General features: G+C 34.7%; 1 protein-coding gene across 4 annotated transcripts in view; it reads right to left on the bottom strand.

The window, feature by feature from the left end:
- Window positions 1-13,665, bottom strand: part of CEP70 (centrosomal protein 70) — an 89,990-nt gene that overhangs the window by 15,594 nt on the left and 60,731 nt on the right. For 2 of the 4 annotated variants that reach the window (XM_032869600.1, XM_032869601.1), the window contains 5 exons: window positions 10,673-10,819; window positions 10,324-10,492; window positions 9,286-9,400; window positions 8,000-8,079; window positions 4,333-5,062 (listed from right to left, as the gene is read on the bottom strand). In XM_032869600.1, coding sequence (XP_032725491.1) covers window positions 5,001-5,062; window positions 8,000-8,079; window positions 9,286-9,400; window positions 10,324-10,492; window positions 10,673-10,819 — 573 coding nt within the window. In that variant the 3' untranslated portion in view covers window positions 4,333-5,000. Of the gene's footprint in view, window positions 1-4,332; window positions 5,063-6,917; window positions 7,269-7,999; window positions 8,080-9,285; window positions 9,401-10,323; window positions 10,493-10,672; window positions 10,820-13,665 lie in introns of those variants that run through there. The other 2 variants (XM_032869602.1, XM_032869603.1) reach the window with 2 other exon arrangements.

Here is a 13,665-nt window from a genome sequence, read left to right as displayed (position 1 = left end):
GAGTATGTGCTATGGTGAGTGCTGTGAAGTGTGTAAACCTGGCGATTCACAGACCTGTACCCCTGGGGATAAAAATATATGTTTATAAAAAATAAAATTAATAAATTAAAAGCAGAAATACCATATGATCCAGTAAATCCACTACTGAGTATTTACTCAAAGAAAATGAAAAGACTAATTTGAAAAGACATATGTACCCCTATGTTTACTGTAGCATTATTTACAATCATTAAAAGCAAAATTTTAAAAAAAGCAATCTAAGTGCCCATTGATAAATGGTATATATAGACACAATATAATATTACTCAGCCATAAAAACAAATGAGATTGTGCCATTTGAGACAACAAAGATGAACCAAAAGAGTTATTATGGTAAGTGAAACGATTGAGGCAGAGGAAGGAAAAAACCATATGATTTCACCTCTATGTGAAATCTAAAAAACAAAACAAAGGGACAAAAAAAAAAAAAAAAAAGCAGAAAGAGATCCATAAGTAGAGAACAGGCAGTTGCCAGAGTGCAGAGGTGTTGGGGGGATGGGCAAAATGGGTGAAGGAGAGTAGGAAGTACAGGCTTCTAGTTAGGGAATGTGTATGTCACAGGGATAAAAGGTGCAGCATGGGAAATATAATTAATGGTACTGTAATAATACTGTATAGTGACACATGGCATCTACACTTACGGTGAGCATATTATAATGCCTAGACTCTTTGTATCCCTATGTTGTACACCTGAAACCAAAGTAACACTGTATGCCAACTATACTTTCATTTAAAAAAAAAAAAATGACCCCAGGTGATTAGATTCAATGTGAGAAAGCAAAACTGTACAACTATAGGGTAATATAGGAGAATAACTTTACAACTGTGACTAGGGAAAGATTTCATAAGACAGAGAGCACTAAACTATAAACATAAAGACCATACATCTCTATACTAAAATTGGGTTCTTCAGTTCATAAAAAGAAACTACAGTTGACCCTTGAATAACATGGGTTTGAATTGCATGGGTCTACCTACATGTGGATTTTTTTTTTATAAATACTGTACAATACTATAAATGTGTTTTCTCTTCCTTATGATTTTCTTAACATTTTTTCTTTCTTTTTAAGATTTTATTTATTTATTTCACAGAGATAGAGAGAGAAAGATCACAAGTAGGCAGAGAGGCAGGCAGAGAGGGGGAAGCAGGCTCCCCGCTGAGTAGAAAGCCCAATGTGGGGCTTGATCCCAGGACTCTGAGATCATGACCCGAGCCAAAGGCAGAGGCTTAACCCACTGAGCCACCCAGGAGCCTCATGCTTTTCTTAACATTTTTTTCTCTAGGTTACTTTCTTATAAGAGTACAGTATAGAATATATACAACATATTAAATATGTGTTAACTGACTGCTTACATTATCAGTAAAGGCTTCCTTCTGGTCAACAGTAGGCTATTAGTAGTTATGTTTTTGAGGAATCAAAACTTCTACACAGATTTTTGACCACATGGGGGCAGGGTGGCACCCCCAACCCCCATGTTGTTCAACAGTCAACTATATAGGAAAATGGAAAGAGGACACAGAATTGCAATAACCATTTGCTATACATTTAACTGTCAAATGGCTCATGTCCAAAATACATAACTCTTACAAATCAATATAAAGACAGTCCAACAGAAAAATGAACAAAGGACATATCTAAGCACTTCAAAAAAGAAATACAAATGGCCAACAAAGGAAAAGATGCTTAACTTCATTAGCAATCACAGAAATAAACATTACAACCATGATAATAACTGTATACACTACAATGGCAAAAATTAAAAATCTGACTTACCAACAATTGGTCAGGATGTGGAAAAAATTTATACTTCCACCACCACACTGATGGTTGAAGTATAAATTGGTACAATCACTTTGGAAAATAGTTTGGCATTTTCTTAAGTTGAAGGTAAGCATTCCCTATCAAAACTGCCACAATGTACAACCCCCAAGCTACCATAGCCTCCGTGGCAGTATACATTAAGTGTCTTCCTCTAGGGCTCAGCAATTATACTTTTTGGATATTGATTCCAGAAGACTTGCACACAAGTGTACAAGGATGCATATATACATAACAGCAGCAGCTCACAACAGACAGGAACAAGAAACAACCCAAATATCAATTGACAGCAGAACAGACAAATGGACTGTGTAATATTCATAGAGGAATACTAGACCCCAATGAAAATAACCTGGACCAACAGACAATAACATGGATCAATAGTATAAAAATAATATTGAACCAAAGAACAAACATTAAAAAGAACATGATTCACTGTTTTTATACAGTTCAAAAGCAGGTAAAACTCAACTATCCTGGTATAGGCATACACAAAAATGGCAAAGCTATTTATATATTAAGAAAAAAAAAAAAAAGGAAGAGACTAAACGTAAGTCAAGCTAATAGTTACCCTTTGGGGGAAGGGACATGGTGGTTGTATTTTGGAGTGCTGGTGATGTTCTATTTTTTTGATTGTTGCATGGGTACTCACGTATAATCATTCATCATACTTGACATTTGTGGTTTACCATTTTTAGCATGTGTTATGTTTTACAATTAAAAAAATTAGTAAATAAATAAAAAAGGAAAATAAATATCCAACAGCTATTAATTAAAAGGACAAACCTGCAAAGTGAAATGCATGAGTAGCAAGAGTTATTGATAAGATATTATCAACTATGAATTTATATGTATATGTAAATAGGTTTGAAATACCTAAAACAAATTTGACAAATCCAGAGAAATTTCAGTATCTCCAATAAACTAACAAATCAAAAAGACAAAAAAATTGACAGAAATGAAGTAGATTTAAACAATTTACTAGCAGTATATATCAAATAGAGATGAGGCTTTTTTTTAAAAGCAACATGTAGAATATGTATAAATTTCATCACATAGAAAATTACAAAGAAAGTCTCAGCACATTCCAAAGACTTGATGCAAAAAAACAAAACAAAACAAAAAAAAAAACCCCAAAACCAAAACTCTGACTACGAAGCAATAAAATTAGAAAAAAATAATGAAGAGACCATCCAAGAAACTTTACATATTTTCAGACTTAGTATTTCCAAACTCCCACTCCCAGGATGTAATAAAAGAAACCAAATTTACCCTTCTACCTGTACCAACCAGAACCCAAACAAAACAAAAAACAAAGTATATGAAACAGTTTTCAAGACACTGGTTATCAGGTATATGTCCATACAAAGATCTGAACAACATGAATCTTTATGGCAGTTTTACCTGTAGTAGTAAAAAACTCAAAATACCTAAAATTTCCATCAGTAAGTAATGGATAGACAAACTGGTATACTCATACAATGGACTACTATACAATAATAAAAAGAAATGAACTGTTAATAAATGCAACAACATGCAAAAATCTCAAAATAATTATGCTGAGGGAAAGAGGCCAGACCAAAAAAGAAAATAGCTTTTTAAAATCAATTGTATGATTCCATTTACATGAAATCCCATAAAATGCAAATGAGTCTATAGTGACGGAGAGCAGCTCAGTTGTTGCTTAGGAGTAGGAGGGTGCTGGGTTGGATTACCAAGGGCAAAGAGATACCTTTTGGAGAGATAAGGTATGTTTAGTATTTTGATTGTGGTGATGGTTTCACAGGTATATATGTATGTGTATTAGAATTTATTAAATTGTATAGTTTAAATACATACAGCTTAGTCAATTATTTATCAATTAAAATGTTTTAAAAAGAGCTAAACAATAACTGCAGTACTTATATTTTCAATAATTAAAACTGGATAAAAGTAGATCTGACAGAGAGAATCTGCAATTCTTCCTCCAGTGACCCTCCAAAAAAACTCTGAGGCCTCTGAGGAAGAGTCTGAAAACCTGGTTTAAACTAAGAGCTAAGCAGAGGCTCTTAAACTAGCTAACAAAATTTAAATTAACATAATTTTTAAATTACATTTCTTCCTTTCATATAATGTTAGATTTACCAACTGCCTCATAGCAATTTCTTGGAGTAATCTAATCAACTCAGAGTATTTACATTATTGAGTATCCAATTAGTTTTTCTACTTAACCCTCAAAGACAGATTCTTTCACAAATTCTGGGCTAGAGTTTAGAAATATAACTGCAGCCTAGCAAAACAATTTAAAGAATTTTAAATCTAGAAAGAGCCTAGGCCTGCTACTTATAAAAGAATGGCGGGGGCGGGGTGTAGTAACATTGGTCCCTTAAAAAATCAGACTGAATATTGAGAACAGAGAAGCAGCAGAAGGCAGCAAGGAAAGTATTCTTACAGAAAATAAAATGCAGCAAGGCTCAGCCTTGTAAGAAAATATGATTCATTATTTGTGCATAATATAAATAAGTCACTGAGGACACTTATATTTGGAAATTCTTCACAAAAACTTTATTTAAGATTTCATGTCCTTATAAAAAGTATATTACATCAAGATTGTAAAAAGATACTTTAAATGAGAGACTACTATCTGCTTATTTATATTACCTCATAATTCATTTCCTATCCTAACACAATGATAAAACATTTTTCCTTCATCCTTTTCTTCCTCCTGCTTTGAAAAGGCAGTGCCCTGAGGGATAGCTTAATAGAATGTGCCATTTCCTTACCAGGAAAGCGAGAGGTTCTTATTGGCTGAATTCAAGAGAGCCACTGGCAATCCTTGTTCCCAGAATCAAAAAGGTCACTAAACCCTCAACCTAAATACAACCTTTTTATTATCTGCAACCTGAGTTTCTGTTTTACTCATACACTACACTTTAAAAGTCTTAAACTTTAAGCACTGAAGAAATGCTTACCACTTTAGCTTATAATGTTTTCTATATAAGAATCTCAAAGTTAATAAAAATATAGATGGGAAGGACCCAATACTAAGGGGATGAATTCTGAGAGTAAATACATTTATAACCTTTGTCTCAAAGCAAGATCCTACAAAAACTCAGAATATTAAGAATGCAATTTACACAGTAAAAATGATTTGATTTGTTTTCAGTATGAAAGTATTTTTAATTTCTTTACTGCAGGTACAATGGCATCCAAGTCATCAATTTCTGTAACAGAAAAACAAGAATAAGGAAAGAGTAGCTTTATCTAGTGATAGGCTCAGATGAAATGAGAATTTCTAGCAAAGCAAATCTCAAATGCAAAGGCAACACTAGCACTTTAATGCACGTGAAATTTTTCTCTAATAGTGATGATGAGAGTGTCACTGATTCAGACACAGATGCTTCACAGGGCATCTGTTTGTAAAGCTACCATATACCTTCAAGTATCCTCTGACTCTGATATTAATCTCATCAGCAGTGTGCTCTTATTAAGCAATCCTACTGGCCACGTTTGTGATGTTATTGCCGCTTTAAATCTATGTAATTACATGGGTGAGCCTACGTGGTGAAATCCTGGGTAAAAGCTGTCTCTCTTCTGGCTCCCATCTGAGCACTTAATGATTTCTTCTCACAGAAGGTAGTCCTCTCCTTAATTCTACTGGAAAAATTTCTCATTAGCAGGATCATTCATAGGTCTACCTTTTTAGGATGAAAGACATCTACCTAGAAAAAAGTGTGAGGCAAAGTACAAATCTCAGATGCAACGTGTTGTAGAGCTTAGGTTGGTCCAGCTTACCAGATCAACTAGTTCAGGTTCTTCTCTGCCAGATTATTTGTGAATTTGATTTCTCTTTCTGAAACTGCCTTCTTACACTCAGCCTGTTAAATTCACTGTCTGTAAGCTTTCGGACACTGGAGAAACAAGGTCCTTTTCTCTCATTATCTAGGCTCCAACCCTACAAGTGAGAGCGGCAAGTTCTCTAGATTCTTACCATTGTTTTCTACTTTATTCTGAGAGGCCACAGTTTATAAACTCATTTTCCTCTCTATAAAACATGCTTCCTTAGATTCCACCTCTCTTCTTCCATGTTTAGCTGAATTTTGGTTGCTTTTCCTTTAACCTAAACATATAGCCCATGCTACTCAAGCTCCTGACTTCAGTCAGAATACTTATCTAGATCCACTTACAAAGTGTCAAGATATCAGAAAAAAATATAAGCAAATCTACAACAGAAAATTTGATTCACACCTTGCATCATAATAAGATCAAGTTATTCCCTGAACCCCATTCTGAAATCACACCTGTATTCTCACTAAATGAGGTATCTGCCTTATAAATGAAACTTGAAAAGGATCTGGGCTAATAGGAGAATATTCTCAGCTAATCACACCCCTTATATGAGAACAACAAAGTCCTTCTCCACATCTAGTATTCAGTACAACACTCTGTAGTTGATGCTTAAAATGGCATCTAGTAATAATAAACATAGTTATGTTTGCCAGACAGATTTAACTTTCCCAATGTTAAGTGTTATTTTTAATTCCAGAATTTCAACTGTGACATAAATACAGAACTCATATGCAGGGAGACATGGCTTCTTGAAGTAAATGATCCCCCATGAACCATGCTGAGTGTCATAATATCTGAGAGGAAGTTTCTGTAGAAGGATTCTAAAATAAGTGTTACCTGAGCACCTATTAAAAATGTTTACTAATGAGAAGAACCTCCCTGTTTAACTGCTACCCCAAAGCATGTAAAATCATATTATTTTATGAAATGAGGGTCTTGGGGATATGAGGCAACACATTTCTATAATTTCATGTCTCATTTTAAGTTGAGCTTTCAAATTACATTTCCCCTTGCTATGATCTTTTCTTTTTTTTTTTTTTTATATTTTATTTATTTATTTGACAGAGATCACAAGTAGGGCAGAGAGACAGGCAGAGAGAGAGGAGGAAGCAGGCTCCCCGCTGAGCAGAGAGCCCGATGCGGGGCTCGATCCCAGGACCCTGAGATCATGACCTGAGCCAAAGGCAGAGGCTTAACCCACTGAGCCACCCAGGCGCCCCAGCTATGATCTTTTCAAACATATGCACATGCCTAATGCACAGTCACTGTCCCCCTTGCTTCCACAGTCTACAAAAAACTGGCCACAAAACTTCCTTTATGTTTACCAGGGCAGGTATTCTAGTCAGAGGCTTCTTTTCATTTATTCATCTTCTTACCAAATTTTAATTTACTCATGCCCTTATCTTCTACTAAACCTCATTTCCTCTTCTAATTTAATTTTATTACTATTTTTATGTAAGCTCTCTGCCCAATGTGGGGTTTGAACTCACGACCCCAAGATCAAGAGCTGCACGCTCTTCCCACTGAGCCAGCCAGGCACCCCTCCTCTTCTAAGTTAATTTCCTATGTCAAGGAGGCATTCTTTAAAAAAAAAAAAAGAAAATCTTTCAATTGAATTATTTAGAAAAAAAATTCATCAGTGAATAAATCACTTTAAACCTTAAAGTGTTCTTAATAGTAAGATAAATTACTTTTATAGCCATATATAATCACACTTGGGTTACTATTTTGCCTATGATTCCTAAGCAAATTACATTTTTTCCCCTTTAAAAGATAATACTAATAATAAAACCCTCAATCTGACCAAGAATACAAATGTATCTTCTCCCTTCTACAGATTTATTAATTTCTTTTTTTCTACAGATGTTTACTTTAGATTACTTATCACCTAAGAAATTTAATTTGTATATTTAAAAAAACACAGTAGGTAAGTTCTATCTTTAAAAAAAAGGAAGAAAAAAAAAAACAACACCTTCAAAATCATAAATCCTACAAAGATTTCTCATTAGGCCATGCCAGAGTCAGGGTTAACTGGACCTAGCCAGAGTAATACCATTTCTCATTTTACAGTTTCAAAATAAAGGCAGCCCTATGCTCTTTCAAGGCTATGTGCTTCTCTTTTTTATAAACCAATCCCAACCAACTCTAATTACAAGTTAGTAGTATACTTCCAGAACTTTTAGTGGTTTTTAGACACCTTCTACCAAAACACTCTATGTAAAAGCACTAATACAGCGACTAAGGAACACTCATCTCCAAACCCATTGACATCTTAAGACTCGAAATTTAACCACTACCAACAAAGATCTTACCTAAGATTTCAAGTAGATCATTAGTAAATGCCTGAAATGCTGGGAAAAATTCCTCATGTTCTTCCAGTTTGTTGATAATGCTTTTAAAGAAAAATGCACAGTTGACACTGAATTTCCAACTTAAGGTTCTTATATCTGATTGAAATAAAGCATTTTCAAAATGGAAAGAAATTTCCTAATTTCAATATAAATTTAATAATCATTTATTGCAATCCTTCCTTTTAAAAAGGTCTTTGTTCATCTAATACCACTTTTCTTAAAAAAAAAAAATTCTTATTATCAGTGTAAACATGTGTTCCAAAGTTATATTTATTTAACATTCCTAATGTGGAAAGCTTGAGAATTTTTAAGAGACCTTCCTTTTTTTTTTTTCTAAATATTTTTATTTATTTATTTGACAGGAAGATAGAGAGCACAAGTAGAGCAGCAGGCAGAGGGAGAGGAAGAAGCAGGCTCTCTGCTGAGCAGGGAGCCCAATGTGGGGTTCGATCCCAGGATCTGGGATCATCACCTGAGCGGAAGGTAGACACTTAACTGACTGAGCCACCCACAAGCCCCAAGAGACCTTGCTTTTTAACATTTTCTAAAAATTGTTTTTTATATCCTGTATTCTATTAAACATTAAGTATCAGTCATCAGTGTAAATGTGGGAAGGGGAAAAAGACCGATAGTGAGATATATGTTCCTTTTAAAAGCATCAAGTATCAGAAAACTCAAGTGCCAGAGAGAACCTGCAGAATATGTGGAATAGGTGGTATATGTATATATGTTACAATATAAAATTGGGGGGGGGTGGAAGAGTTGCTTTAGGTATAACTATGTTTCCATATTTTTTTAAAAATCAGGTTTTATTTTAGAGATGACTAGCTTTAAAAAAAAAAAACTCCTTAACATTTATCTTCTAATCAAATAATACACTGTTAGCAATTACTAAGTGATCTATGGTAGTGTACTAAAAATAGGACTTGTTTATATATTCTGAACACTAACATGAAATTGCTAACGAGGTATGACTTTCTCCATATATACTTTCTCTTGGGTACAGGCTTATAGCAATAATGCTGGAGTCCTGACTCACCCTATACAAACTTACAGGCCCTACAATCTCTTTTTATCTTGAAAATGCTTGGCATTCTCTCCATCAATAAGGTGTGAGACTATTTTAGATTGTCAAATTATTTAAAAGATGCTATCCCAAACAGGAAAGGTAAATAACTTATGAAGTTCTGAAAGTCTTTAATTTCACCAATCCAAGCATTGTGGAAGATACTTTTTAAAATAAATACCTTTGGAGGTCTTCAGGTCCCAATACCTGCATAACCTGTTCATTCACATCCTCATTAATCAGTTTACACAATTTTCCAACTGTGTTCACCAACACACACAATGAGGATGAACTATCTGAAAGAGAGAAAGAAAAGGATATTTTATTTTTTTAAAGATTTTATTTATTGGGACGCCTGGGTGGCTCATGGGTTAAAGCCTCTGCCTTCAGCTCAGGTCATGACCCCAGGGTCTTGGGATAGAGCCCCATATCGGGATCTCTGCTCCTTGGGGAGCCTGCTTCCTCCTCTCTCTCTCTGCCTACTTGTGATCTCTGTCAAATAAATAAATAAAATCTTAAAAAAAAAAGATTTTATTTATTTATTTGAAGAGAGACAGAGACATAGCAAGAGAGGGGGAGTGGGAGAGGGAGAAGCAAGCTTCCCACCAAACAGGGAAGACGCTGGGATCATGACCTGAGTCAAGGGCAGATGCTTAATGACTGAACCACCCAAGTGTCCCTAAAAGGATATTTTAAAAGAGAATTTCATCATCATTAAATCAAATATTTTATGCTTTAAGTATCCTCAGTTTTTTTACTTTTCAATTTTTTAACCTACTTTTTATTTATTAGGAATAATTCTTTTTTTAAATTTTTTTTTTTTTAAGATGTCATTTATTTATTTATTTGTTTGACAGACAGAGATCACAAGTAGGCAGAGAGGCAGGCAGATCCCAGGATGCTGGGATCATGACCCGAGCCAAAGGCAGAGGCTTTAACCCACTGAGCCACCCAGGCACCCCAGGAATAATTCTTCTTTTTTTTTTTTTTTTTTAAGATTTTATTTATTTATTTGACAGATCACAAGTAGGCAGAGAGGCAGGCAGAGAGAGAGGGGGGAAGCAGGCTCCCTGCTGAGCAGAGAGCCCAATGCGGGTCTCGATCCCAGGACTCTGGGATCATGACCTGAGCTAAAGGCAGAGGCTTTAACCCACTGAGCCACCCAGGCGCCTCTAGGAATTATTCTTAAACAGGGGCCAGAAAGGACAAAAGTCATCACCTAATTCTAAGAGTTCTTGGAGGTTTCTCACAGCATTGTTCATTTCTCCAAGCCTAGTATAAACTTCATTCATTCGAGGATAGACTCCATTTAAAGAAGGCACATCAAACAGCTTTTGGAAGTGAGAAACAATAGCTTGCAAAGTTTTTAAGTTTGGCACATTGCTGTCCTGTCCAAAAGAGAGGGAGAAACCATTCACATGTTAAAATAATCCCAAGACTTTAATAAAAACTTTAAAAAGAGAAAAAGAATCTTAGTAGAATAAAATCAATATCTGTTTCACTATCAGTTTTTAAGATAAGATTACATTAAAATTTTAGTTAACATTTACATAAGTATTAAGCATTACCTTTTCCTTATTTTCAACTTCTTCTAACATGGTATCTACTATAAACAACAGATCTTCAATTCTGATACCTTCATTTTCATCCTGCTTTTTTAAATTATGCCAAGGCACCAGTTCTGCAGATAGTATTTTCAAGGACTTATACAAATCCTTTATAACAAAAGAAACAACATGGTATTATTGACCTTAAAAAAGTTTCTGTAACAATGCTAATAAAATATAATTATTCAGGCAGGTTTAATATATATAAACCATCATCAGTATTTTTTTGACTACCATTGCCAGTTTAGAAAGTCTATTAAATTTGTTTTCTCCAGGTAAATATAGGGCTTCAAAAAGACATGATATATTGATTATCTCAAATCTGGATATTTAAAGTAATGATATTATTTACTAGTAGTTTATGTTATTTAAGTAATTATTTTTGGACAGTTGATGGATAAAAAATAAGCTTATCCTTTATATTTTGGCCTTGAATAATTCTATAACAGATTTATTGAGATATAATTCACATAAAATTCATTCTCTATAAGTGTACAATTCAGTAACTTTATTCAGTTTACAGAGAGATGTACAACCATCACTATTATCTAATTTCAGAACATTTTCATCACCACAAAAAGAAATCCCATATACATTTACTGCCATTCCCCATTCTTTCCTATCCCCAGCACCTGGGTCACTACTAACATACTTTCTGTTTCTATGGATTTGCCTATTCTAGGCATTTCACATAAGGTGGAATTATACAGTAAGTGGCCTTTTGTAACTGGCTTTCCTTCACTTAGGATAATGTTTTCAATATTCATCTATTATAGCATTTATTTCTAAGCAGGTTTTAATTTGAAAAAAATAATTAGTTAAAAAGATTCTAAATTAAATTAATTTTACTTAATCTTTGTGACAGCCTACTTAATCCTTTTGACCTAGACAGGTTCTCCTAATTTATTTTAAGCTGTGCACAAAGGACAAAGCTACTGGAAGTTTAAAACTGGTCAACTGATAAACATTTACCGAGCATCTGCTATGTGCATGGCACAGTGCTTGGCCCTTTAGAACACTGCTGTCCAAAAGAAATGTAAGTCAGAATAATTCTATTTACTTATGTTTTTAATACTATAGTTGACAATGTTACATTAGTTTCAGATATATGACTTAGTGATTTGACAAGTTTATACATTATGCTATATTCATCACAAGTATAGCTACCATCTGTCCCATTACATTGCTTATTAAAGTACCACTATAGTCATGGTAATTTTAAATTGTTGAGTATCCACACTTAAAGCAAAAAGAAATAGGTAGCATTAACTTTAATAATATATTTGGTTTAATCCACTATATCCAAATATCATTTTAATACATAATCAGTATTTTATTTTTTTCTATAGTAAGTCTTTTAAACCTGGTAGGTATTTTAAATTTATGGTACATCTCAATTGAGACTAGTGTATTTTAGGTGATCAAAAGCTAAATGGTGATCAAAAGGTTACTGTATTAGTGCAATCCTAAAATACAGAAAGAAGTACAGGAAATTCTTTTTCCAACTCCTTATTTTTGTCCTCAACTTATTTATCATTCTCCAGTGAATGCCCAGAACTTACATACTGATATCTGTTACCTCTCATTTGTTAAGAAGGCAATTACTATTTCAGCAATTCTAGGCAATACATCAGTATCAAATGAATGTTTTAAACAATACGTGCCATTAGAATTTGAAAAAGTCAGGAAGTTGCAGCATAAATACTTTAACTGACCAATGCACCATCAACAAGTTACAACTATAAAGAAATGGTCTTCAGTGAAAAGCACACCAAATATAAATTTTTCTTGGGAATAAAGTATTAGATAGTTAAGATAAAGAACTGTTCTGGTCTACTTGGCAGTGACAGGATGGTTGTAGCATAGTCCATCAAGCCCTGAAAAATCTAAAAAAGGGTCTCCTATGTTCTCCACATTGCTCAGCTGTGGGGATGTAGATGTACAACCAATGTCCTGTCTTTTTACAGCAGGCCCCTGGAGCACCACGGAATGGGAAAGCCACAAGGTACAACAGCATACTGGGTTGGGAAAGCAATGTCTAGCTCAACTTCCCTAGGAAGACAGAAGGAAGAAAGCAGACAGCTCTTTCTGCTTTTCCCATCCTTCTCTTTTAAGCCAAATCTAACCTGAGAAAAAAACTAATCTAGGAAGATGGCTGACCCAACCTTAAAGGCTACTACAATATAGATAACCTTCTATATGAGGCCACAAAGAACTTACGTAGTTTCTCAGTTTGGATCCTGATTGTGCAATAAATATATGAATCACTGCCTAAAATTGATGAGTTACTTCAGTGGCAGAGCCACTAAATTCCTCTCAGGGGTCCTCAGAATATTCTAATTACAGAGTTTACTCTCTTTGTCGTCTTCTAGTGTCTTGCTACTATACAGTAGCAAGAACTTACCACCACTAGTAAAGCTTTTCTTGGGGGGGGTTTTCCTCCTCCAGAATGTGGAGCAAAAGTCATCTACCTCATTCACTTGGCACTTTATCATGGGCCATTTTGTTTTTGTTTTTGTTTTTAAGAGTTTATTTATTTATTTGAGAGTGAGAGAGCACAAGCAGGGGTAGGGGCAAAGGAGAGGGAGAAGCAGGCTCTCCGCTTAGCAAGGAGCAAGATAGGGGACTCAACCCAGGACCCTGGGATCATGACCTGAGCCAAAGGTAGACACTTAACAGACTGAGCCACCCAGGTGCCCCCTTTCGTGGGCTGTTTTTATAGCATTCATTTCTTCTAATGAGATCTTGAATGATTAAATTTTATCTCGTATTTTTTAGTAAGTTTTGTCTCTCCAATTAGTCTTAATCTTGTGTTCCTTTTTTAAAAAGACTTCATTTATTTGACAGAGAAAGTATGAGCAGGGTTAGAACCAGAGGCGGAGGGAGAGAGAATGTGAAGCAGACTCCATGCTGAGTGCAGAGCCCAATGAGGGACTTGATCCCACAACTACGAG

Source organism: Lontra canadensis, unplaced genomic scaffold (assembly GCF_010015895.1).
Source record: "Lontra canadensis isolate GAN:19392208 unplaced genomic scaffold, GSC_riverotter_1.0 scaffold38, whole genome shotgun sequence".
NCBI lineage: Eukaryota > Metazoa > Chordata > Mammalia > Carnivora > Mustelidae > Lontra > Lontra canadensis.
This window is presented reverse-complemented; position numbering and strand designations above follow the sequence as displayed.